Source organism: Nymphaea colorata, chromosome 7 (genome assembly GCF_008831285.2).
Source record: "Nymphaea colorata isolate Beijing-Zhang1983 chromosome 7, ASM883128v2, whole genome shotgun sequence".
NCBI lineage: Eukaryota > Viridiplantae > Streptophyta > Magnoliopsida > Nymphaeales > Nymphaeaceae > Nymphaea > Nymphaea colorata.
The window spans coordinates 10939718-10967121 of record NC_045144.1 but is presented as its reverse complement, the minus strand read 5'-3'; the positions used below and the strand labels follow the sequence as shown (position 1 = coordinate 10967121).

Here is a 27404-nt window from a genome sequence, read left to right as displayed (position 1 = left end):
TTGCTAAATACGAGCCCTTTTTTTTGAAGGAAAGTAAGGTCCGAGGTAGCGAAACTCGCTGTTCAGTTCTTCGCCAAAAAAGATGGCGTCGTCCTCGCTCCATCTGTAGCGGCGTCCGGACAGGTGCTTGGCACGGCAGGGTTTGATGCGGAAAGTCACTGGTGCCGTACAGTGAAATTCGTGAAAGCAAAATTGAGGATCTGGCTGCCAAGTGCCACCATGTGAACAGCCTAAATCAGAAAGTGTAGATAAATACCAAGCCCCCTGTCGACGCAGCAGGAAAGAGAGAGGGAGGGAGAGAGAGAGAGAATGGGATCAAGGAGGGCTTCCGAGATTGTGTCTCTGTTGCACTTGCAGCCACACCCAGAAGGTGGCTACTTTGCCGAGACGTTCAGAGATTCTTCTATTCGCCTCCAGACCTCCAGCCTTCCACCAGAATGTGAGAGCTCTCTCTCTCTCTCTCTCTCGCAAACACACTCGCACGCACATCCATTGCTCCTTTCTGATTTGTTGGACGTGGGTGTGGTCGATTCTTGCTTTGTTGGTAATCCTGTTGATGGGGATGAACCAATTCTCTCTGATTCTTTGTTGGTTGCGTAGTTTGAGGCTGAACGGTAGAATTGGAATAGAGTGTGACAACAAGTACTAACTTTTCTTTTCCACCAAGCCGCCACGGCATCTTTTAGTGTTTGGAATCTTTTATATGACAATTAAGTTGAAAGATCCTGCACAACCCTTCGTTCGACTAGAAATTATTGTGTACTTTTAGTAATGCTTTAAGAGCTGAACACTTTTCTGTTTTGATGAACGACTTACGAGAAAACATTAGTGGGTGACTTTTTTTTATCGATTCAGACCATTAATAGTTTTATCATAATTATTTGTTTGAGGACATGCATTAGTTTGAGCATTTCCTGCCAGTATATGCTTCTTGAAGAGGAGGGAAACAAGAGCTGAAATTTATAGACCTTGGCAATGAATATTTCTAATGCATAAGATGTGCTTGAATGCATGTCCCTGAGAAAATAAACCATGAAAGATAAATGTATTTGGGTGCATGTTTCTGAGAAAATAAATCATGAAAAACAGATTGATTGGTTTTGTTTAGTTTAAACAAAATACACTATGATTTTTTCTACCATGTTTTTTGAAAGGGCTTAACCTGGGGCCCTACGAATAGTTAGGAGCCTATACACAAAAGTACATATGCAACCTTTTAGAACAGCCAAAAACCTTTTCGAAAAATCATTTTGGCTGTTCCTGAAAATGCAAGGAGCAGTCACAGTAGGCTTCCTTCAATGTTTGCTATAGGTGGTGTTCTTGAACGTTTTAGTAGCAGGCAGGGATAAAGTTCAGTGGCGGCTTACAATTTACAGTGTGATGCGCCACTGATCCCAAAGCCTCAACGAACCACTCCGAACTAGGGTCGTCCAGGAACATTATCTGTGCATCCCTAACATGTTTTATATGCACGTACATACATGGACAGACAGACAGACATACAAAGGCAAGCTATATGATATTCTGACAAGATGCAAAATGGCTATAGCAGTTACCTTTGCCATTTATTTCCATTACTTTATATTCCAACACAGGACATCATAAATGAAGAAGAACGTGCTGGAAGATTAGGTCGATCAGCTGGACCATTTTCAATAGCTACAGCATCGTTGACATCTTCCTCGTATAATTCCTTCCGTCAAATAAAACATCTTTATGAACTAATGAAACTAGTGAACATGAGCAGAAAAATATTCTTTCTTTACAACTAAGAAACAAAAGTCTTTTTCAGCAGAGCCTGCACATTTGGCTTGTCATACTACTCTTCATTGCCTTGATATAGATCATAACTTCTGCCTTTTCATTGTAATCTACTATCTAAATAAAGCTACAGTATGATGCAAAGAAGAAACAAGCCTAATAAACAAATTGTGTAAAGCAAACCATGAGAAGGCGACCTCGGTAGGACTGAAAAATAGAGAACTATTTAAATTTTCAGAATATGATTGCTGTTAAAGATACAAAAAGGGGTTTTCTGAAATATTAGGAAGTTAGGGAGGATCTCTTTAAATGTTTTGTTATTTTTAGTGGACTTCTCTTGTAATTTTTCCCTAACCCTAATCTCTTAATAGAGATTAGGGTCACGTAATGAACTTTAACTTTTTGCCGCCTCTCTCTCTCTCTCTCTCGCAACATGGTATCAGAGCGGGTGTGGGCGTCGACGGCAGGGTGCGCTTTCCGGTGACCTTCTCCGGCGACCATCTTCTCCGGCGACAATCTTTCCGGCGAACAGCCAAGTGAGTTCCTTTCTTTTTCGTCCTCTCTCTTGTCATCGCTACTCCTTATTCCCTCTTATCACCCAATAAGGAGACAGTGAGGGAATAGGGGTTGGGCGTGCCGTGTGAAGGAGGACCTGATCACGCCTATGTGGAAGGCGTGATCAGGTCCTCATATTGGTCGTATGAAGCAGACTATTGTGGATGTAGCGTGACGTGTGACGCTGTGGTTTGTGATGATCGTAAATACAATTTCGGGAAAGTCAGGCTGCGTGAGGTGTTGTGGATGCTTTGTGGAGTCTATATGCTGCTTATAAATTCAGTTTTTTGAATATGATCAGAATTTTTCTATAGATCGTGGATACAAATTCAGTAAAGTAAGGCTGCGTGAGGACTGCTGCTGATCCTTAGTACAAGTTTTTGTTTGATTTTGTGGATTTCTTTGACACGTGGACAGGAAGTTTTATGAGAACTAGCTGCTGTTATAAGTGGCAGCAGTCTTCAGTCGTTGGGAGTTCATTCTTGTTTTTTTTTGTCATCGGCTGAACCAGATCTGAAGTGACAGTAATTTCCTAGCCCTCTTTCTTTAAACAGTTGCGTCAATCTGGTCTTCTTTATTTACTATGGCTGAAAACAGTAAATCTGAAGGGTCTACTGACTACAAGATGGTTGGGAATTCATTCTCTTATGGAACCACGATAAAACTTAATGGCTCAAATTATGAAATATGGTCTAGGGTATTCATAATGTCGGTGGCTGGTCATAGGAAGAAATATATTCTTGAGGAGGATGAACCTATTGAGAAAAAAGGAATATATGCTGCGTGGGATGAAGATAATTATATTGTTATGTCTTGGATTATGAATAGTGTGGAGTCTCATATAGCCCCAACTATTGCATATTATACCAAGGCCAAGGATATGTGGTCTTTCTTGAGAAAGATATACTCGCATGCCACTAATGTAATCAAAATCCTACAACTAGAAGAGGAGTTATGTAACATTCGACAAGGGGATCAGGACCTATCCCAATATTTTGCTACTTTGACTGCTGCATATGAACGGTTAAAGGCTCTTCGTCCACCTTGCCAGCATTGTTATGCATCACACGTTGAGACTGGTATGGTGGCGAAGTTTTTATCTGGCCTATCTTCAGAATACTCTGTGGCAAAGTCTCAAATTCTAACAGGCAGTGAACTTCCAGATTTAGCAGACATGTATAATAGGCTGAGTCGTTTTGCAGCCACTCTTTCTCAGACTACGCATGACACACCAGTCTCTGCACTTGTGATATCAGGAGGACGGGGCCCTAGTTCTTTTGGAGGCACTAGGGGACGTGGTACAGGCCGTGGTGCTGGACGTGGCAGATTTCAGTGCTCTTATTGTGGCAAAATTGGTCATCTAGAGGATCGTTGTTGGGACAAACATCCTCACCTCAGGTCTAATGTTTCATCTGGACGTGGTGGAGGTAGAATCACCACAAGCAGAGGTCCTTCTTCATCCCAAGCAACTCATTCAAAGGCAACAATATCTATGGTTGAGTCTTCTACTGATCCTTCTATATCTATGTCATATTCTCTTAACCTAAGTAAGGATGAATATGATTGTGTTCTTGCTCAGAGGTCTGCCTCTACATCTACCTCTACATCTACCAATGCCGCTGTTGTAGATTCAACATTCTCTGTTGGTGCTCCTACTGCTGATCCAGGTATGACATAGATGATAGACTCGGGCGCTTCTAGACATTGTTGTAATCAACCACAAATTTTTTCATCATTTGTCAGATTTTCTACACCACAGCATGTTAAGCTGGCTGATGGCAAGTTGTCCCCTGTTTTGGGTAGCGGTGATATTTACCTTCCACGTTTAGGCACTATTACACATGTGCTATATGCTCCTCAGTTTCCTGTTAATTTGATATCTGTGAAACAGCTAGCTATCGACTTACAATGTAAAGTCATTTTTGAATCTGACTCTTGTTCTTTTCAGGACTTACCAACTGGGAAGATGATTGGTGGCGGCCATGAGCGTGAGGGCCTTTATTTTTTGTCAATCCCAGTTGATGTTGTTGCATCTTCAGTCCCTTCCAAGCCTTCTCCCTTCCAATGGCATCTCAGACTGGGTCATCCTTCAGTACCAAAACTTCGTCGCATGTTTCCAGATATTCCTGCATCAGAGTCCTTCTTATGTGATGCCTGCCAGTTGGGCAAGCATACACGGAGCAGATTTGACCTGCTGTTTTAGAGGTGTTCTTGATGTGGATGGTGATATGCTGATTATATGTCACGTGAATGGTGCAGTCGTGAGTGATCAGAATCTACTAGTCTGGATGATGTTTAAAGCATTGTAGCAGAGTTGATCTGCCATACATGGGTGGTATTAAGACGTGATCAGACTATCACGTAGTTCATGTGGAGCAGAATGGTTGACTGCTAGTCATATGTGCAGTTGTGTGCAGGGTTACTAACTCTAGTGTTGCAGCAGTCATCGACTATTCATAGTCTTGTGCAGGATTACTAAGACTGGTGTTGCAGCTGCCATCTACTATTCAGGTGGAGCAGAATTGTGGACTACTGGGTGTGTGTGCAGTCACATGTGGGTCAAATGCAATTGGGGCTGCAACATTCATCGACTGAAACCTTAGGAAGCTACTTATTATATTTTTTTTAAGATTTCTATGATCCGTAGAGATACATTTCTTGATTGAAATTGACTGCTCCACCTTATGCATACATATTGTGCGTAAAATTGGAATTTTACTATGAGTGATGGTAATGTGTCCAAGGGTTCCAATGACTTCAAGATGCCTGGAAATTCCTTCTCATATGCCAACACTACTGTAATAGACTCTGCCTTCTCTGTTGGTGCTCCTACCGATGACCCAGATATGATGTGGATGATAGATTCTGGTGCCTCCAGGCACTGTTGTAATCAACCACAAATTTTTTCATCATTAATCAGATTCTCTACACCACAACATGTTAGACTGGCTGATGGTAAGCTATCCCTTGCATTGGGCAGCGGTGATATCTATCTCCCACATTTAGGCACTATTACACACCGAGATATGTGGGTTATCCTAGAACAGATGTACAGTCAGAAGAAAAAGGATGTCTATGTGTATCAGCTGATGAAAGATGTATGTGCTCTACGGCAAGGAGAGCTTTCTGTTGTTGATTTTTATGCGTCATTAAAGTCTACATGGGAGAAACTTGACTGCTACTTTGATGATACTTGGATTTGTCCCCAAGACCAGACGTTGTATTCGGCAAAAGATTGGAAGAGCATGTGTTTGTATTCTTGGATGGGTTGAATGATGATTGTGAAGGCATTAGAAGTCAAATTCTTAATTTGGAAGATATGGTTAGCATTGAAGATGTCTGCTCTTGCATTGAGGCTGAAGAGCAGCGACGTCTTGTTATGACAATGAAAGAGGGGACTCGTTTCCCATGCAGTGAGCAGCCTGCCCTTGTTAGCGGTCCCATGGGGTCTCCTCGACCCTCTTGAAAGTGTACTCACTAGAAGAAATCTGGTCACACCATTGATTTTTGTTGGGATCTTTATCCTGAAAAGAAAAATAATAGTGGGAAGAAGTCTATCTCTGATGTTGTAGATCCAACTGGGGGCAAATCAACAATTTTTGCCGATTGAATTCGTGAGCTTCATGCACATCTGAGCCGCATTTATATTAGTCATGCTGAGTCATCAAATGATGTGAAGGTCAATCGTGCCCTTACGATTTTTGGCGAAAAAAGTAATTCTTGTGTGGGAGAGTGGATTGTTGATAGTGGTGTTGCGCACCACATGATCCTAAGGTTTTTCATGAATGTAAGCTCTCTTCTGGGAAGGAATGGGTCTCTCTTGCCAATGATTCATCTATCTCCGTAGCCGGAAAAGGGAGTCTCTCACTGTTAAACAAGTTCTTGGTTCATAATGGCCTGCATGCTCCTCATCTTCCCTTGAACCTCTTGTCTATTAGCAAGATTATGAAAGAATTGAAATGCGAACTCATTTTTTATGCTAATCGTTGTGTACTACAAGGCTTGGTGATGGGAAAGAGGATTGAGATTGGTTTGGCTTCTGAGGGTCTTTATCAATTACCTATGTTTGTTGCTATAACTCTCTTGACGGCGGTTAACAAGGCAAAGAAGAGTCGAGAGGATTTCCTTCAGCTTGCTTTTCAGTGGCATGAGAGAGTTGGACATCTTCCATTCGGGGTGCTTATCCAGTTGTTCCTTGATTTATTTTACAGTCTTGATATGACCATGTTATCATGTGATATCTGTCATCTGACTAAATATGTTAGGGCTTTGTACCCTGTTTTTACAAGTCATTCCAATAAACTATTTGCTTTGATCCATTCGGATGTGTGGGGGCCTTCAGGAATTTCTTCTGTTCATGGTTTTTACTACTTTACTATATTTCTAAATGATTGCTCTCATAACATTTTTGTATACTTGCTAAAGGACCGTAGTGAAGTGCCCAATGTCATTGAGACCTTTATCATCTTTGTGGAAACTCAGTTTCGAGTTTTTGTTCAGACTTTCCGCTCTGACAATGCACGTGAGTATACATGTCACTCTCGATAATTTCTTTCAGCAAAGGGGGATTGCTCATGAGACATCTCGTAGTTATACTCCTGATCAAAATGGGGTTGCTGAATGAAAGAATTGTCAGTTGTTAAATGCCACCAGGGCTCTTTTGTTCCAATGACAACTTCCCAAGAAATATTGAGGGGATGCTGTGCTAACTAGTGCGTGTTTGATTAACCGTATGCCTAGTCGTGTATTGAATGGGCGTATGCCACATTCTATGTTAGCAGGTAGTCGTGAACCTTTTCTTCTTTCACCTTGGGTTTTTGGTTGCATCTGTTTTATCCAATGTTATCCGTATCGTACGATACACATGCATATCTTACGATACGTATCATATATGTTTAAAAAATCTATACGGTATGCTTACAATACACGATACGCTCGTGTATCATAAGCGTATCATCTGTATCATATGATGCGGGTGATACACCCCCGTATCATACGATACGGGGAAAAACATAAAATTCTTTATGTTTTAAAGTTTAAACACTCCTCCCTCTCTCTCTTTTTGTGTTCAAAGGCTCCAAGAGACGTTGGAGGGAGAGATTTTGCCCATTTTCATAAAAAATAATTGAGGATTCTTCGATTCGGGAGATATTATCATTGAATCATGAAAGATGATAATTATATGTTTTGAACTTATGAAATTGTGATGTAATCTAAGTGCTAAGACTCCAAGTCCTAAGACTCTAAGTCCTAATATTCTATAAAATTTTCAAGTTTAAAATTGTCATGGATGCTTATTATGTTATTTTGAATCTCTGATTTGTTATTTTTGAATGTGTTGTTGACACACATGAATGTTCCTTATGTATGATGATCTTTTTTATATTTGAATACATTTTTCTTGATTTCTGATTTTTTGTTTATTTTTTCTGATTTTTTTATTTTTTTAAATTAAAAATTAATTTTACGATATGTTACGCTACGTTTGCGATACGTTACAATACGACATATAGGTTGGTCCGACCAATACGCATTACGCTACACCTTTTACAACATTGGTTTTATCCACAATCACAGTTCCAATATCAAAATACTTGACCCCAGGTCGATTAAGGGTGTTTTCCTTGGTTATTCTCCTACTCAAAAAGGATATAAGTGTCTAGGCCCCCTTCTATTGGCAGTGTTTATGTAACCAAAGATGTCTCCTTTCTGGAACATGCTTCCTATTTTGGTAGAATTCTCTTCAGGAGGGGATGTCAAGAAAGGAAGAGTATTCCCCTAATCAAAAGATTCAATTTACAAACTTTCTGGAGTGCAAAAAGGATGATGATTCCTTGACCGGAAATGAGGAGGGACGTGACCGCTTGTTTGGGCAGGTTTATTCTAGGAGAAGATCGGCTGCAACATAGTTAGCTGGTGAGTTGACTAGTGACGGTGATCTCAATCCTAATCCTACACTTTCCCTAGATGACCCAAGTCGTGCTTGTGAGATGGCAATTAGAGGTAGTCAACAGAAGCTGGAAATAAAGAGTTGCCCATTCTTTTTAAAAAGGGTACCAGGTCATGTACTCAACACCCTATTGGTAATTTTATATCATATTCTAAATTGAGCGAGAACTACAAGTGTTTTATATCTTCTCTTTCCTTGGTTGTGCTTCCCAAGACTGTTCTTGAACTCAGAGTAACTCCAAGTGGATTCATGTGATGCAAGAAAAAAACGGAAGCATTGAACAAAAATAGGACATGGAAGGTGGTAAATATCCCTGAAGCGGCCCATCTTCTAGGATCCAAGCGGGTCTATACTATTAAGTATGAGCCAGATGAAAATGTGGATAGGTACAAAGCTCTCTTGGTTGCCAAGAGGTTCAGTCAAAAGTATGAGATTGACTACTTAGACACGTTTGCTCTTGTTGCAAAGATGAAGACTGTCAAGGTTGTTCTCTCCTTAGCAGTAATAAAAGAGTGGAAGATGTATCAACTAGAAGTTAAGAACGCATTTTTAAATGGAGACCTTGAGGTGAAGGTGTATATATGCATGCCTCCAGGATATGAGGAACTTGAAAAATGCTGCAGGTTGAAGAAGGCCCTATATGGGTTCGAGCAATCTCCTCGGGCGTGGTTTGAACGACTCAAATTTGTGATGAGACAACATGGATATCATCAAGATAATGGAGATCACACTCTTTTTGTAAAGAGAAAGGAGTACAAGGTATCTCTTTTGCTAGTAGACGTTGATGACATGATTGTCACAGGTCATGGTGAAAATGAAATTATGAAATTGAAGAAATGTTGGCTACCGAATATGACCTCAAGGATCTTGACAAGTTAAAATATTTTTTTGGCATTGAAAATGCTAGGTTAGGCATAATTCTTATGTTAAATAAGAGACAGTATACTCTAGATTTATTAAAAGAAACTGAAAAACTTGGGAGTAGACCTGCTCCTACTCCCATAGATGCTGGAAATAAGCTTAGCCTCAGAGATGGGGAGCCCTTTGGTGAAAAAGCAAAGGGAAGATATCAACATCTTGTTGGAAAATTGATTTATCTTACTCTTACTAGACTTGATATTACCTTTGCAGTGAATGTGATGAGCCAGTTTATCCCCCACTCATGTTCACTTAAAAGCAATTGACAGGATTTTATGTTGCTTAAAGAGGAGTCCTGGTAAGGGTCTGTTGTATGTTAAACAAGATTCCTTTGATATTGAAGGTTACTCAGATGCTGACTGGGCATAATGTAGAGATACTAGGAGATCCACCTCAGGTTACTGTATTTACGTAGGAGGAAATCTTGTAATGTGGAGAAGTAAGAGACAAGATGTATGCTCCCGCTCTAGTGCTGAGGCTGAATATAGGGCTGTAGCCATGGAAGTCTCTTACCTTATTTTCACGCATAACCTGCTTTCTTTGGTTTTGAGGGTTATGCCAACATTCTGACTTTACATGATCTTCCTTGTTGCAATAAAAACAAGTGGGCATTCTTCTTGGTGCATTTGCTTGTGCATTTATGTTTGGTGTAGGAAGAATACCTCTCCATGTCCCTGCCTGCGAGTTTCAAACTCTAGAACGACTTCCTTGCATGTCACTTGGGTTTTTTGATGAAAGATAGAACCGAAGCTCCGTGTATCTTGAAATTTTCATATTGGAAATAAAAACTCAATTTGGTTCTTGTGTCAAGGTTGTTCGCACGGACAATGCTCTCGAGTTCAAATCTACTTTTCTACTTGAATTCTATAAATGTCATTGTGTTGTGCCACATTTTACCTGCCTTCACACATCTCAACAAAATAATGTAGTTGAAAGAAAACATCGCCATTTGTTGGATGTAGCTCGCATGATCATGATTCATTCTCATATGTCTTCCAAATTTTAGGGATATGCAATCTTAACCGCATGTTACCTAATAAATAGAATGTCATCCTCTTCCTTAGACAACAAGATTCCAATTCAAATTTTCTACCCAAACAGGGCCTTGTTATCTTTACCTCCACGTATATTTGGATGCACATGCTTTGTACATAAACTTGGACCTAATCGAGATAAACTAGCTGCGCAAGCAAGTAAATGTGTATTTGTGGGATACCCTAGAAATAAAAAAGGGTATCGATGCCTAGATCCTATATCTAATCGAGAGTTTGTCAGTGCCGATGTAACCTTCCTCGAGTCTTCTCCATTCTTTCCTGCAAACCTTCATATCCACAGTTTGAGATGCCCCTTGTTGTTCCACTTCCAATTCCTCCTATTCCACTTGAGTCCCTTCCTTTTTTATCATCACCCACCTGTCCCAATCCCTCTATTCCACAGTTTAAAGACCCTCCTCTTATATATTCAAGAAGGAATCCATCATTTAATGACCCTGCACCGTCTTGCTTTCGGGAGGTAAGTAGTTCTGAATTACATGACATGCCTGAGTGTTCTCTTGATGCTTCTCATCTCGATGAACTATCAATTGCATTGCGTAAAGGGATCAGATAATGCACAATTCATCATCTTTTTAAATTTGTTAGTACATCTAATTTGGGAGATCATATGTGCAAATTTATTGATGTCTTGTCAGCTATTTCAGTATTTCACATGAACAAACTCTAAGTAGTACCAAACAATGAAGGAGGAGATGAATTTTTTAATATCTCGCCACACTTGGCATCTTGTTGAACCTTCTTCTGGGGCAAATATTGTCGGCTCGAAATGGGTATTTACTATCAATTATAACTCAGATGTTACAGTTGAGCGGTACAAGGCACGATTGGTAGCAAAAGGTTACACACAGACATATTATATTGACTTCTTTGAAACTTTCTCTCATGTGGCATGTCTGGGTACTATATGACTTGCAGAAACACGAACACGGAGAAAAAGAATACGAAGAACACGATGTAACGTGGAAAAACCCTCAACAAGAGGAAAAAAACCACGGGTGAGGAGGAGCTGGTTGCCCACTAGCCGCCAGACTCTCTCTCTCTTAAGATTTCATTACTCATAAGGATTAAGGTTACACGATTTAAGTAATGCCCAACAAGGGCTACAAGATGGATCGAGTATGGATCCAGACCCGGTCCCGAGACCCGTCTAACATACTTCAACACTCCCCCTCAAGTTGGGCATACATATCAAACATGCCCAACTTGGATACATTCCTCTCGAACAAAGTCAAGGATAGAGCCTTCGTCAGAACATCGGCGGTTTGGTCTTCAGACTTCATGTAAGGTAGGATTAATTCCTTAGCATCAATCATTTCACGAATGAAGTGACGGTCAATCTCAACATGCTTTGTTCTGTCGTGTAGAACAGGGTTGTTGGCTAAATTGATTGCAGACTTGTTATCACAGTACATCTTCATAGGTCCTTCAATCTTTATTCCAATATCAGTCAGCAATATTTTCAACCATAGTAACTCTGACACTCCCATAGCAACGGCTCTATATTCTGCCTCTGCACTAGATCAAGAACATACATCCTGTCTCTTGCTCCTCCATACGACAAGGTTTCCTCCCAAGTAGACACAATACCCTGTAGTAGACCGACCGTCTGGTATCAGCACAACCTGCCCAGTCTGCATCTGAATACCCCTCGATCTCTACAGTCTCTTGTTTCACGTACAAGAGTCCCTTGCCAGGATTTCTCTTCAAGTATCATAATACTCTATCCACAGCCTTCAGATGTGCATCAGTAGGTGCATGCATGAATTGACTCAATACATTCACCGCAAAAGTGATATCTGGTCCCGTGAGGGTAAGATAAATCAACTTCCCAATCAGACGTTGATATCTTCCCTTAGCTTCTTCACAGAGCAGCTCTCCATCTCTAAGACTCAACTTGTGTCCGGTGTCAAGTGGGGTAGAAGCAGGTCTACACCCCAATTTACCAGTCTCTTCCAACAGATCTAATGTGTATTTCCTTTGGTTTAGCACAAGGCTGGTACTAGATCTAGCAATCTCAATACCAAGAAAGTACCTCAGCTTGCCAAGATCCTTGAGATCAAATTCCGTAGCCAGTAACCCTTTTAACTTGATGATCTCCTCCTCATCACTACCTGTGATAATCATGTCATCCACATAGACAAGTAAAAGAGTGACCCTGCCCTCTTTTTTCTTCACAAACAGAGTGTGGTCTGCATTCCATTGATTGTACCCATGATGTTGCATCACACATCTTAGTCATTCGAACCATGCTCTGGGCGACTGCTTGAGACCATATAAGGCCTTTTTCAGCTTACAACATTTCTCTGGTTCTTCATATCCAGGAGGCATACCCATATACACTTCTTCTTCGAGATCACCATTGAGGAAGACATTCTTAACGTCAAGTTGGTACATCTTCCACTCCTTCATCACAGTTAGGGATATAACAACTCTACCTGTCTTCATTTTTGCAATGGGAGCAAAGGTCTCCAAGTAATCAATCCCATATTTTTGGCTAAACCCCTTGGCCACAAGACGAGCTTTGTATCTTTCAACACTTCCATCTGGTTTGTATTTGATAGTATACACCCACTTGGATCCAACCAAGTGAGCCGCCTCAGGAATCTTCACAACTTCCCATGTCATGTTTCTTCTCAAGGCTTCCATTTCTTCTTGCATTGCATAAGTCCACTTGAGATCACTTTGAGCCTCAGCAACATTCCTGGGAATCATAGCCAAAGAAAGAGAAGATACAAAGCATTTGTAGTCATTGCTCAGTCTAGAATATGAAACAAAGTTACCAATAGGATGTTGAGTACATGACCTGACACCCTTTCGCAAGGTGATGGGAAGCTCTTCACTAGCAATAACAGTCTGAATTTTTTCTTCAACAGGTTGCTTCTGAGCATGACTTGGGTCATCCAGGGAAGGACTAACTGGATTGGGAGTAAAATTCTCACCACCTGTCATCTCATCAGTACAGACTCTTCGCCTAGAGTAAGCTTGCCCAAACAGACGATTGCATTCCTCTCCTGCCCCAGTAGAACACTCTCCATTTTTCTCTTGTTCATGCACCTCAATAGAAGGACCAATCTCATCAGTACAGACTCTTCGCCTAGAGTAAACTTGCCCAAACAGACGATTGCATTCCTTTCCTGCCCCAGTAGAACACTCTCCATTTTTCTCTTGTTCACGCACCTCAATAGAAGGACCAACGGATTCACGCCTGTAGTCTAAAAAATCTGTAAACAGAATTTCCTGACTCGAAGACTACTCTTCCTTTGACATAGAATTCTGCCCCTGAAGAGGATTCTCACCAAAATAGGAAGCATGTTCAAGGAAAGTGACATCTTTGGTAACATAGGCACGACCAGTGGAAGGGTCCCGACACTTATACCCTTTTTGGGTGGGAGAATAACCTAGAAATATGCCCTTAATAGACCTTGGATCAAGCTTTTTAATGTGAGGACTATGATTGTGAATAAAGCAAACACAGCCAAAGACTCTTGGTGGAAGAGAGAAAGGTTCACGACTCCCCGGTAACATAGAGTGAGGCGTCTGCCCATTCAACACACGACTAGGCAAACGGTTTATAAGATACGCACTGGTCAACACAGCATCCCCCCAATACCTTTTTGGAACATGACGTTGAAAAAGAAGAGCTCGAGTCATATTCAATAACTGACGATTCTTTCGTTCAGCAACTCCATTTTGAGGAGGAGTATAACTACAAGAAGTCTCATGAACAATTCCCTTTTTCCGAAAGAAGCTATCAACAGACTGACACATATACTCACGAGCATTGTCAGATCGAAAGGTCTTAACAGATGCTCCATATTGAGTTTCCACATAAGCAATAAAAGTCTCTATGACAGTAGGAACTTCACTGCGGTCTTTCAACAAGTAGACAATAGTGTTACGAGAACAATCATCTATAAATGTGATGAAATACTGAAAACCATGACAAGAAGGAATCCCTGAAGGCCCCCACACATCAGAATGAATCATGGCAAATACCTCATTAGACCGATGGCTAGACAAAGGGTATGAAGCCCTAACATGTTTGGTCAGGTGACAGACATCACAGGACACCATAGTCATATCTAACCTGGAACATAAATCAGGAAACAACTGTCTAAGAAGTCCAAAAGGCAGGTGTCCAAGGTGCTCATGCCAACGTAGAATCAATTGAAAGGAGTCCTCTCTGTTCTTTGTTGCTTGACTGACTGCCGTCATGAGAGCCTGAGCAGTACGTATAAGTAAACGATATAGCCCGTCAGAAGTCAGACCAATCCCAATCCTCTTCTCTGTCACCAAGTCCTGCATAACACAGCGATCAACAGAAAAGATAAGTTCGCAATTCAACTCCTTTGTGATCTTGCTAACCGACAAGAGGTTCAAGGGAAGATGGGGAACATGTAGAGCATTGTGGACTAAGAACTTGTTCAAAAGTGGGAGACTCCCTTTCCCAGCCACAGAGATAGAGGAACCATCAGCATGAGAAACACGATCCTTTCCTGACGAAAGCTTATACCCATGAAAGACTTTAGGATCGCCGGTCATGTGGTGAGTAGCGCCACTGTCGATGATCCACTCTCCCATACAGGAATCCGCCATCACGTCGATAGAACAACCAAATTTCTCCTGCAGTGACAAAGGGCAGCCGCGACAATTGGGAGCACGCTGCAATTGGCGTGAGCAAAGGTGCTGGAACTCTACAGCAGATCCCGCAGGAGAACAATGACGCAGGGAGTAGAGGCAGCGCTAGACGGAAAGGGCAACACTGAACCGAATGAACAGGAACCGTCGGGCGGTGCAGAGACAGAGGGGCGTCGGGCGACAGTAGGAAGCAAGAGAGGCGTCGGGCGAGTAACGAGTAGAACCGTGCGGCAGAGAGAAGAGCGTTGGCAGGCAGAACTGAGCAGAACTGGCGACGGTAGAGCAGGATACCACAGCGGCAGTCTCCGGCAGTAACAGTATAGTGCAGCAGTTATGTCCGGCGGCAGCCCTGGTGTCAGGCAGAAGGACAACAGCAGCGGAAATAGAGAGAGACGCCAGTGAGATGCCAGAACTTTACGGCGGCGGCGGCAGCAGCAGCAACAGCAGGAGCAGTGGCGGCAGCAGCAGCAAGTGGTTTAGGGTTGGAACTTCACAACCCTAAAAAAAAATTTCAAGCTCGTTGGCTCTGATACCATGTAGAAACACGAACTCGGAGAAAAAGAATACGAAGAACATGATGTAACGTGGAAAAACCCTCAACAAGAGGAAAAAAACCACGGGTGAGGAGGAGCTGGTTGCCCACTAGCCGCCAGACTCTCTCTCTTAAGATTTCATTACTCATAAGGATTAGGGTTACACGACTTAAGTAATGCCCAACAAGGGCTACAAGATGGATCGGGTATGGATCCGGACCCGGTCCCGAGACCCGTCTAACATACTTCAACACGACTCATTATATCTGTTGCAGTTCATTATGGATGAAATATGTATCAACTAGATGTTAAAAATGTCTTTCTGTATAGGGATCTATCTGAATTAGTTTATATGTAGCAACCGTCGGACTTTGAGAAACAGTGGGAGTGTACCAAGGTATGTTTGTTAAAGAAAGCTATATATAGTTTGAAACAGAGTCCTAGAGCATGGTTTCAGAAGTTGTGAGATGTTGTGTCCAAGTTTGAGTTTCATAAATCTCCTTTAGATCATTCATTGTTCATAAAAAGGACCTCAAAAGGTATGATTGTTATGGTGATATATGTGGATGACATTATTTTAACTGGTGACAGTGAACAAGAAATACAAGACACAAAGAAGTATCTCCAACAACACTTTGTTACTAAAGATCTTGGATCTCTATGTTATTTCTTAGCGATGAAAGTAGCAAGAAGCAAAGAAGGTTTACTCTTTTCCCAAAGAAAATATGTTCTTGATTTGCTACAAGAGACAGGTATGATTGGAATTAAACCGACATCTATTCCTATGAATTATTGTATTCACTTATATGATGATAAATCTGAACCTGTTGATAGCAAATCATATCAGTCTCTGATTGGAAAGCTAATATATGTAACCATTACTAGACCTGGTATATCATTTGCTGTGGGAAAACTAAGCCAGATTATGGATAAGTCAAGAAAAGCCCATTGGGATGCAGCTATGCTATTATTGAAATTTCTAAAAGTTCTCCTGAAAATGGTCTATTATTTAGAAGAAGTTCTTCACTCCAAATAGAGGCTTATTCTGATGCAGATTATGCAGGCTCTATTGATGACAGAAAATCCACTATGAGATTTTATATCTTTGTTGGTGGTAACTTAGTCTCTTGGAAAAGTAACAAGCAAGCTGTTGTTGCTCGGTTTAGTGCAGAGTCGGAATACCGAGCCATGACCCAAACTGCCACTAAAGTCACTTGGTGAGAGCCATGCTAGAAGGTCTTGGAATTCAGATAGAATTGCCTATAAAAATGCAATGTGATAATAAAGCGACTACTTATATAGCAAATAATCCAGTTTTCCACGAACGGACCAAACATATCGAAGTTGCTTGTCATTATATTAGGGACTTGGTTCAAGCAAAAATTATTTCTACGGAATATGTTGCTTCAGAAGATCAAACTGCAGATATATTTACTAAAGCGCTCCCTATATTTGATTTCATGAAGTGTTGTAGCAAGTTGAGCATGATAGACATCTATGCTCCAGCTTGAGGGGAAGTGTTGAGGAAATGTACTGGTTTGGGGTTTGAGGTTTTCTGTATTTTGGAATTTTAGTATTAGGTAGCTTTCTGAATTTTAAATTTTTGTTGGACTCTTTATGGAAAGGGTTAAACATAACCCTAATCATTATTTATTCTAAAGGAAGGGGAGCGGCCGTAACACAGTGACTGCTTCTTATTCTCTTTCTTCCTCACGTTCTCTTCTTCTCCTTCTTCTCTACCTCTCTAAACAACATTGTCTATGAGCTGGGGAAGTCCATCCACGAAATGTATCATGACATGTGTCCACTTTTGCTCTGAAAATCTCCAGATTTGCATGCTACTTCTGAGATGATGATGTTCAATCTTCAACTGTTGATGGAGAAGTACTTAGCCACAAACATTACCAATTTACCACATCTTGCTTCATCCCATTCTACCAGCATGTTTTGCTTTAAATCCTGGTACACCTTTGTACTACTAGAGTGAATTGTGTTGTAGCAAGACTTGTGCTTCCTTAAGCAACTCCACCTGCAATTCTATCATATTGGGCACTTGAATTTGCTGACCACACCATAGGTTGCCATCCTTATCCAAATGATGGGCAGGGTTTTCTTGCTGAACGGTCATGACAAGCTTTTCAAACTCAATGTCTTTTTTCTGCAATCACGAATTTGATCCAAATCTCAAGTCTCACCATCAAATGGGAAAAGCAAATCACATTTTCCTTAACTGCAAGAGGTTCTGACGAGATGAGATTTTTCAGATGCTTTCACTTTTGTGCTAAAATACAAGCATTAAATGCTGACACCTTCCTGTTTGATGCATTGGTGACAACATTAGCCTTCCTTAGGTGATATCAAGAAGTCATTGTCCTTTAAAAATTCCATGTCTCTTTTCTGTTGCTTTTTTAAATATTTATGATAGAAGACCTACTTTAATGTTTAAACTCTTATAATTAATGAACACTGAAAACTTCTCTATATCCAAATATTGTCTTCATATTTTGCGGGTAAACACTATCACAACTGACTCTAAGTCATTTGTAGGGTAATTTTGCTCATACATCTTCAACTGTTGTGCTGCATAAACAATTACCTTCTTGCCTTGCATCAACCCACATCCAAATACAATGATTGAAGGGTCGGTGTAGATAGCACAAGGTCAATACAGTGGCTGAAGTCAATGTTCTTTTCAGTTGCTCAAAGCATTCTTCACACTTGGTGGTGTAAACACACTTTACTCTCTTACCTGGAAACTTTGTCATTGGCAACGCTGACCTTGCAATACATCCTGGATGAATATCCTGCAGTAGGCTACAAGAGACCCAAAAACTCTTTACTTCTGGTACACCCCAAAACTCTTTACTTCTGATACAAATTTTAGCTGTTCCCTAGTTAACACTACCTTCACATTCTTGGATAGCATGTCGGATTTTCGCCTGAAAATTTCACCTTAACCAGCCAAAACTTACACTAAGAGAAGTTTGCATAAAGTTTATGTTTGCAAATGCTTTTTTGTGATTGAATGCATACTCTGAATAGATCAAAAAATCATTTATGAACATGATCACGAAACATATTGTGTGCATCAAATCTATGAACATAATTGGGGAATTTGTTAATTCGAATGGCATCACAAGAAATTCATGGTGACTCTAATGATTCATACATATTGTCTTTGCAATATTTGAATCTTTAATTCACAGTTGATTATATTTGAACCTCAATTCTATCTTGGAAAACAGCTTACCTCTGTTTAGTTGGTCTTACAAATCACTGATTCGAGGTAAGATGTATTTTTTCTTGACAGTGACTTGATTGAGCACATTGATAGTTAATGCACACCTTTATCAAACCATTTTTCTTCTTAATAAATAACACTAGGGCACCTTTTGGTGAAACACTGAGGCGAATGAATCCTTTATGGAAGAGTTCTTGCTACTGCTTCTTCAGTTCCTCAAAATATGTAGTTACCATCTGATATGGGGTGTCTCATATTAAGCAACAACTGCATCTCAAAACTTCAATTTTGTAGAATTAGAACAATGGAGATGTGCCCATCATATTTATTCTGTTGCATAGGATGATTACTTTTGATTTGTTTGATATTTGATAACTGGTTCGGATACTTGACTATTGTATTGAGAGTTTTCCAAGTTCTCACCCTTCTACTGCTTTTCAAGTGCTTGAGGGTGCTTGGACAAGAGGGAGCCACTTGAGATTTTTTCTATGGACCTGTTACCTTTTTTATTTGGTTCAGATGTTTGATTTTGGATAGACAAACTATATGTTACTTGAAACTCTGGTTTAGGTTTAGTTATCTGTCTGTCTTTATTCTGCTCTGCTGTATTAAAAAAACTAATGCAAATTCTAGGATCTAGACGGAGAGAGAGAGAGAGAGAGAGAGAGAGAGAGAGGTATCTCATTGACTCCACTCCAAACCCTCTACCTAGGAAAATGTGATAAATGGATGAAGAATATCCTAAAGTACCAGTTGACCTTAAAATATTAAAAAAGAAAAGGAGAGAAAAACTAAGCACATGAGGTGGAAGAAGGAACCACAAGAGAAAGCAAGGAACCTCCATGTAGCTGAGAAAGAGATGTGTAAAAGCATCTATGATGCGAACCCCTAAAAAGATTGCTATCCTAGTCATATTAAGTATGAGCCATAGGCACAAATATCATGATGTTTTCGAAAATATTGTGATATTAACGAAAAATATGAAGAAAACAAAAAAATGGGAAAATATTGCGATATTTTTGAAAAAAGAATGCTAACAATCAATTTGTGGCTATTTTAATGCGATTTTTTTCACGTTTTTTTCATTTATTTTTATTTCATTTTCTGTTGTTACCGTTTTTCAACTCTTGTTTCATTGTTTTATTTTCTCTTGTTTTACTTATTTAACATGACCTCTTAAATGCAATACAATGCTTATTACTTTATCATTTTTATCATTCTAACTAGATGTTTTTTTCTGACTTCTTATTAGACTTTAGTTTCTTGTATTTTTACGTAACATGTTTGACTTTTGTTTTTTAAAAAACTCTGAGCGTTTCCCGATAATTTCCCAAAAAAAAAATTGTCGAACAAATACCCAAGAAAAACTTTGCCGATAAAAGCCCGAGAACGATATTTGTGGCTATGGTATAAACTGTCATACATAAATTCGATAGTATTCAAGGAAAGGTCAACATCACAAAACTAGATGGCTAATTAAAAGATCCAAAACCCTTAATTCCCATAAAAAGAATAAAAATCAATTTGTGAATCAAAACTTTGTCAAAAGGAAAATGAAAACAATACCTAAATCTTGTTCAACAATAAAAAAAAAAAAATCGAGCAAGCCAATAGTTGGAAGAAAACACAAGAAAGATATGAAGTAAAGCATCGACTTGTACTCCACTGATAAGTTTAAGAATCAACATGTAAACAACGAAGAAAAAGGAGAAGAAAAAACAATATTCATGCCTTAAGGCAAGAGCTCTTCCTGGTAGAATGAGATAAACAGTGATTGTCAGGTCTTCTTTGCTGCCAGCATTGGTGGTGTTGGCTGAGAGTAGAAATGGTTCTTGAAGGTGATCAAGGAGGGCTTGGGCAAGCGTAGTGCTGCTAGAGAGAGGTGGAGAAGAAGAGAAAATTGGTTAACCATGCTCTGGTGAGGTACAACATTCTCTGCTGTCATTAGTGATCTGGTAAGAGGGTTTGAAGAAATTAACTCCGTTAATGGGTTTAGGGTTTCTTCAAAGAGAGTAAGATGGAAATGTAGGGTTATTGTGCTAAGTCACATGGACACACCAAAAAATGGCACTGCACCCGCATGGACGCAGGTGAGGGAGGGGGTGCACCCCGACGTGGCACCCAACTTGATTTGGCCGAGTCGGGTGCTGCTGACAGCACTTGCTTTTTTTTTCTCGTCTTTTTTTTCTTCCATCTTTTCCTTCTTTTTTCTCCCTTCTCTCTATTTCCTCACTTTTTCCCTCTTTTACTCTCTGCTTCTTTTTAAGGGAGAGCGTGTATTTCAAAGGACAAAATATCTTACGTCTTTTGCAAAGAACATCAAGTTTTATTGGTCTATGTTTTACTTTTTTTTAATGAAGGTTATAGACCTGTTCATCCTTTCTGAAGGACGGCTAACTGAAGATAATTACGCTCCTCATCCTTTCATTATTTTATTTAATAAAATTTTGAATTTTGAATGAGATTAAAGTAACCTTCATAAAAGGATTTAAAAACATAGACCAATAAAACTATTACAGCTTTAATTATTCCATAAATTTTTTAAAAAACATAGACAAATAAATGTAAATCAGGCCCAAACAAGACTAATGCTTCAATAACGTCACACTTGAAGCTTCCTCCAACACAACAAAGTAACACTCAAGAGGTCACACTCAACAGAAACAAAGAACATATATTGATTCCAATAAACACTACAAGAAGTGGCTAAAAAGCCGTAACCTTACACTAGAGGATGTACACTATTTATAAGGAAGAGAACAAGAGAGAGGAGAAGGCTAGCTGTTGGAGACTAGTCTCCCCTTGGGTCCCCTTTGGATAAAAGCAGAAAGAGGCGGGGGTAAAAGAGGAAAAATATAGAAAAGAAAAAGACATAAAGAAGGTGAAAAATTACATAAATATCCTAAGTATCCAAACCTATAACATATATATATATATATGTAATATACATATTAGATGACTAATATATGTATATGTATAGAAGGGATACATATACGGTGTGATAACCAAAAGTTTGCCAAGGAGAAATTGAAACCTGGCAGCCACAAGAGCCTTTGTGAAGAAGTCGCCTAGTTGATATTCAGATGAAACATAGGAGAGATCAATATTCTTCTGAAGGAATTCTTCACGAACATAATGACAGTCTATCTCTATATGCTTCGTTCTTTCGTGAAATGTGTGATTGCTAGCAATATAAATTGCACTTTTGTTGTCACAACAAAGCTTGACAGGAGTTGATATGAATTCCCATATCTTTCAACAAACTCTTGAGCCACACTATCTCCATTGTTGTAGTTGCCATTGCACGATACCCAGCTTCTGTTGATGATAGTGACACTTTATTCTGTTTCTTGCATCGCCAGGAAATCAAAAAATCACCTAAAAACACACAAAAACCAGTGGTGGAGTGCCTATTATTGGGATCTCCACCCCAATCAGCATCTGTATAAGCAACTAATTCTAATACAAAAGAGAAAGACAGAAATAGTCATTTGTTGATAGTATTTTTCACATAACGGGCAATCCGCATTGCTGCTCCCATGTGCACTGAGGTGAGTCTTTGTTGAAATTGGCTTATAACATGCACGACATGAGCAATGTCAGGTCTGGTCATGGAGAGATAAGAGAGAGCACCAACTATTTGTCGAAAAGGAGTGAGATTCTCTAATATCTCTCCATCATCAATTTTCATTCTTACTCCCAGTGTTTCTGGAGTATCCACAACTTTGTCATTTGAGATACCTATTCTGTCAATTAATTCACTAGCAAACTTCATTTGAGAAAGAAGATAACCCTGTTTGCTATAAGCAACTTCAATTGCAAGAAAATATGTTAGTCTTCCCAAATCAGTCATTTGAAAACATTTATGAAGAAAATGTTTTACCTCTATAATTCTTTCATCATCACTCCCAGTAATAACCATATCATCAACATACAATCTTTGAGAATTTTGGAGAAAAGCGATGGAGTAAAGCGAGAGAGAGAGAGACATGTCATAAATTATGTGTATGAGAGGTTAATATACGTTATCACAGAGAGAGAGAGAGAGATGTCATAAATTAGGCATATAAAAATGCCATGCTATTTTTGAGGAATTTTGTATGCATATTTGGGTTGTTAGCTCATTAAATTATTTCAGCATCGTGCATTTAGTTTGCCAGAAAATAAAGGAAATACCATACATTTGGATGTAAAGTCAAGGCTGTCTTATGAGATGCGCTGTTTTACTTTGCTCTGCAGACTCTGCACATGTACTGATGAAAGGAATATGATCATTTAAGAGAATGACCAACCTAGTTCTTTACCTATTAAAAAGCACTTTGATGGTATGCTCATAACCGAACTAAGTGGTCAGCATGACAAACAACTGACTATGTTCGTATGACCAACAACTGACTATGTTGTTCATGCAAGATGACAGATGACTCACCTTTTAAAAAGTATCAACCTGGAGCAGTGGTGGAGCTGGAAATTTCTGGCTCTGGCCATTAGGAGCTCAAATTTTAAATTTAAGGGGCACTCGTACGTAAATAGGTAAAAATTTATGGACGTACCAATATCTAAATACAGCAATTTTTGTGGGCGGGTGTGGCAAACCTAAACATGTATCCGCCACTGTCCTGGAGTTTCAAAAAAAAGTATAGGTAGGTGAGTCATCACATAATAGCTAGTTTTCTTCCATTGAGACTGTCTAATGAGTGCTTCATGACTGATTAACGGGGACAAATGATATAACAATATCTCTCAGGTCTTTATTAAAGGAAGCTGCATGCAGATAGTCAATGCCCATAATCAGATGCAGTAAGATCACCATTATGATGGACCCATTGAGAATAACCGAGTTACTACTTTGGTGACTTCCAGCCAAACCTAGCATATGAATAATCATAAGGAGGATGTCTGTGTATGTGTATGTGTGTGCATGTGTTTTTGTGTGTGTGTGTTGGGGGGGTGGGGTGGTGTGGGGGTCTGATCAAAAGGCTCTCATCAGCATATTATAGTTTCCAAAAACTATCATGGGATGGACTCCTTACAACCTATCAACGTGTCTGATAGTTTGTGATCCAGTATTTATATTAAAGTTTATAAATTTTTCTACAGTTCTTCAACTTAGCTCATTAGAGGCCCGTATTTCATCTATTTAGATGGTGAAGGGTGATCATCCTTGTGATATTTAGATGAAGAGAAATACCAACCATGTTGGTTATTGTTCGGTTAATTTGTTCCACAAACTTGTTTACTTGATATCCTGATAACCTAATCAGGTTTCCCTTCTGATAAAATTTGCATTTAGCTACTTTCAACTGTTGTTGTCCTTGTTCACCATCAACATTATCAGGTATTTCCCATACAATGCAATTGCGTACATTTATGTTCTACTTCTCCTTTTTGAATAACTCTTTTTTATCATTTTATTTATAAAAAAAAGTGATCCATCTTTGTCTAACCATCATTTCTCAGAAGTTCCAGAAATTAACTCTACTAGAGTAGCACATTCAAATTCATAATGGATATGATTTAAACTGCACAAAAGAGGGAGAGAGTGATTTGTTTGTAAAATGTGCAATGCAGATAAGACAGTAAACTGGGGAATACACTAGCTTACCGATGATTAAACTTATCTGACCACCTATTATCTAATTTTTAATTGCTATGCATACCATGCTGAGCATTACATAATGAACAAGCACAAAGCGATGAGTATTTTCTGAAATTTCTTCCTCTTCTGGATTTGTAGTCAAGGTGGACCGACCAATAAGCACCTGTATATATTTTCTGCTACCATCTGGGAGTGTATCACATCTTCATCGTATTCCTTGTGCTGAAACATGGCATTTCTACATGGGAGAACCACTCACTGTGAGTATCATATGCATTTCCCTCGTTAGATTCCCTGCATCACAAAATATGGTGAGAACATATTAATTATTATCCTTTTTTCAGAAGCCATCTTAAGGACATACAAACAACGCATCGTTGGGTCTAAATTTTCTGCTGTCAATTATCTAATTCTAGTTCTGCATGTTTCTATCGGATTTCAGTTTAGAAGGGAGAATTTTGATTGAGCCGCTCATTTTGGGCTACACTCCAGAATGGGACTTCCGTTTCTAAAGTTCTTGATGCAGACCCAACCTGCCCTGAGAACCATCAAATGTAGGCCTATGCTTTGCTGTTCTTACCAAATTTAGTGGGTCAAACTGGGAGCTTGCGTACATTGGGTTGGATCAGCGCCCAACGTAGTAAAAGATTAGGATGTCAGCAAAATTCAACCAAGTTTTGCTGTTGGCTCAGATTATTCGGTCTTTTCATGTCGTTCTCCAATGCTGTAATATGATCATTAAAAACTATATATTACCATATACAAATAAAGATCCGGTTATGGAGTTCACTTGTCCACTGTTGCCGTGATGACTCTTGTCGATGCTATTCCTGAGTCCCAAGAAAGTCAATTGTCCTAGTACCCTAGCTCATGTTAACAACTCGACCAGGCTCAAAAGCTTTCTCCTTTTATCTTGAGAGTGAGTCCACGCAATTTGATTTAAGAAAACAATACATACCTAGGGTCATTATTTTGTCAGCAGAAAACATATTAGAAAGTTCAGAAACACGAGACACGTTGAGGATTACGACCAGAAGGTGGACCTTCACTCAGTGAGGCCGAGTGAAATGATAGATAGCAAGCTGCTCCCCTTCTCATGAAAGTGGACTCATGCAATTCAATTTGAAAAGACGATGCATGAGTTAGAGAATAATATGGTTCTTATTTGATAATTGTCAGTGAAAAACATAATTTTACTAGAAAATTCAGAACCATAAAACACGTTAGGGATTCTAAGCCTCCAAATGATTTCATGTTTTGGATGTGGACTTGTAACTTGGGCAAAATGTGCCCAAACATACATGCAGGTGCAAATGCAAATCATAGTAAAGACAATTCTCTTTTCCTCCATAGGGGAACATATTATGTCTTGGTTCTATGATATTAATACCTAAGGTGGGAGGGATTGCTGATGTGAGAATTTCATACTAAATCTAGCCTCTGAGTGCCTCATGTCTAGTATTTGTCATATTTTTGATCTTCGGTGTTTCAATTTCAGAACAGTTTAAGATTCTTCAATGAGAAAAACCTCAGATTGAGAGATCAAGTGGTTAGATGAGATTTCAGCGTATCATATGCCTTGAACCTGACAAAGCAACCTAGGCCACCTGGGGGTTGGATCAGGGTTACCTTCAATATAAGGATTTAATACATAGGGTATACTTGTTATCATAAACTAGAGATGGTCTGTAAACCACCAACTCGAAGGAAACAAAGAGAAGAAAAGCTGCGACTTGCAGCAGCTCCCCCATATTGTTAGGCCAAGCGTCCCTCCCATTCAGATTTTATTTGAATTTATTGACATTAAGAATTGTGGGACCTAACCAAAACGCTTTTTGTGGATAACCTGGGAGCCTTTCTAAAAATTAAGTTTTTGTAAAAAATGGGTTTTGGCCAACCTAGTTTTCATGTCATCCAAACACACCATAAACCTAGTTTTGCCCTATGTCACATGGGTGCGGGGTGAGGGTGCTGGTGCCCATGCCGGTGCGAGATGCGGCAAGTTAAAAAAAATTTGGGGTGGGTGAGGCAAGAGCATATATATATATATAATATATATATATATATATGCTCTTTTCTTTTTAAGGTTACCTTAATCACATACAAAATTTAAAGTTTTATTCAATAAAATAAGGGGGGGAGGGGGAGGGGGAGGGGAGGGGGAGAGGGAGAGAACAGGGAAAGATAAGAGAAAAAAAAATAAAAAAAGAAAAACTAGAGAAAAGAAGAACAGGGCGGTCAGTAGCACGGTCAGGTGTCGTGTCGGGCTGCACCAGCACCAGTGCGAGTGTGCCACCATAGTTGGCCCACCCGTGTGAGGTTTTGCCTTATTTTTGAGCAGAACCTGATTTTGGACTACCATCCAAGTATCCCAAGACTTTCTAACTTGGTTGAGTCCAGTCACAAGTTTTCAGTTTAATGGATTCGAGCGGTTAATCTTATTTTGGCTTCAAGATTTAGTTAATCCACCTCCTTGAAAGAAAACAAAAGAAAATAAAAAGTAGAGGAGAATCATGGGCATGTATCTTCTGACATGATATTATAAGAAAAACACTGATCACTTTGGGCATTAAATCGGGTGTGTTTTTTTTTTCTTCATAGTGGTCCATGAAGAAAATCGGATAATCAATTACTTGATAGATTCTTGACTTTCAATTTGTTTTTCTCATTAAGGTGTTCGAGTTGAGAGAAGATGGAACCCCTAAGATGACCGTTTTGGGTCCCGATCTTGAAGCAGGCCAGCACCTTCAGTACACGGTGCCTCCTAACGTCTGGTTTGGTTCATTCCCAACCAAAGACGTCCTTGACTATGCTCCAGATGGAAGTTCAGTTGATATAGGTCCATCCAGGGACCCGGACCTCCATTTCTCTCTGGTCGGATGCACCTGTGCTCCTGCTTTTCAGTTTGAAGACTTTGAGCTCCCCAAATTTTCTCAGCTTCTTGCTGTTGCCCCAAATGTTGAACCGTTCTTACGCTATCTTGCATTGCCCAACTAAGCGAGTTTTGCTCATCATTTCAGCCTAGTTGTGTTCCTCATGTAACCATCAAATGTCAGACTGCTGAAGCCAGCTAGCCAGACTATGTACTACAGTGTTCTTACTGGAGTTCTGCTATCTATCTTCCGAATAAATGTCTGCGTGGGGGATAGGCTCT

The 27404-nt window shown here is 39.7% G+C and overlaps 1 protein-coding gene across 4 annotated transcripts; it reads left to right on the top strand.

Moving 5' to 3' along the window:
• Positions 1 to 27404, top strand: LOC116257582 (uncharacterized). Of its 4 annotated transcripts, XR_007573835.1 has the most exons (6): positions 304 to 439; positions 2205 to 3983; positions 4265 to 6492; positions 18107 to 18255; positions 24389 to 24510; positions 24693 to 25039. XR_007573835.1 is itself a non-coding variant. In XM_031634478.2 (3 exons), exons 1-3 carry the CDS (start codon positions 310 to 312, stop codon positions 27245 to 27247), a joined length of 576 nt encoding a protein of 191 aa, XP_031490338.1. In that variant the 5' UTR covers positions 1 to 309; the 3' UTR covers positions 27248 to 27404. The 4 variants fall into 4 exon arrangements, 2 of the variants coding, with proteins under 2 accessions (XP_031490338.1, XP_049934694.1); XR_007573836.1 differs by lacking the exon at positions 4265 to 6492 and having other exon boundaries at positions 17958 to 18255; XM_031634478.2 differs by lacking the exons at positions 2205 to 3983; positions 4265 to 6492; positions 18107 to 18255; positions 24693 to 25039 and adding an exon at positions 26924 to 27404 and having other exon boundaries at positions 1 to 439.

Excerpts from the sequence above, each read along its gene's own strand:
- LOC116257582 (XM_050078737.1), top strand. The coding sequence starts at position 2,900 with ATGGCTGAAAACAGTAAATCTGAAGGGTCTACTGACTACAAGATGGTT. Across the intron at positions 3,984-4,264 it reads TGCTCCTACTGCTGATCCAG|GACTTACCAACTGGGAAGAT; the intron begins GTATGACATAGA and ends TGTTCTTTTCAG.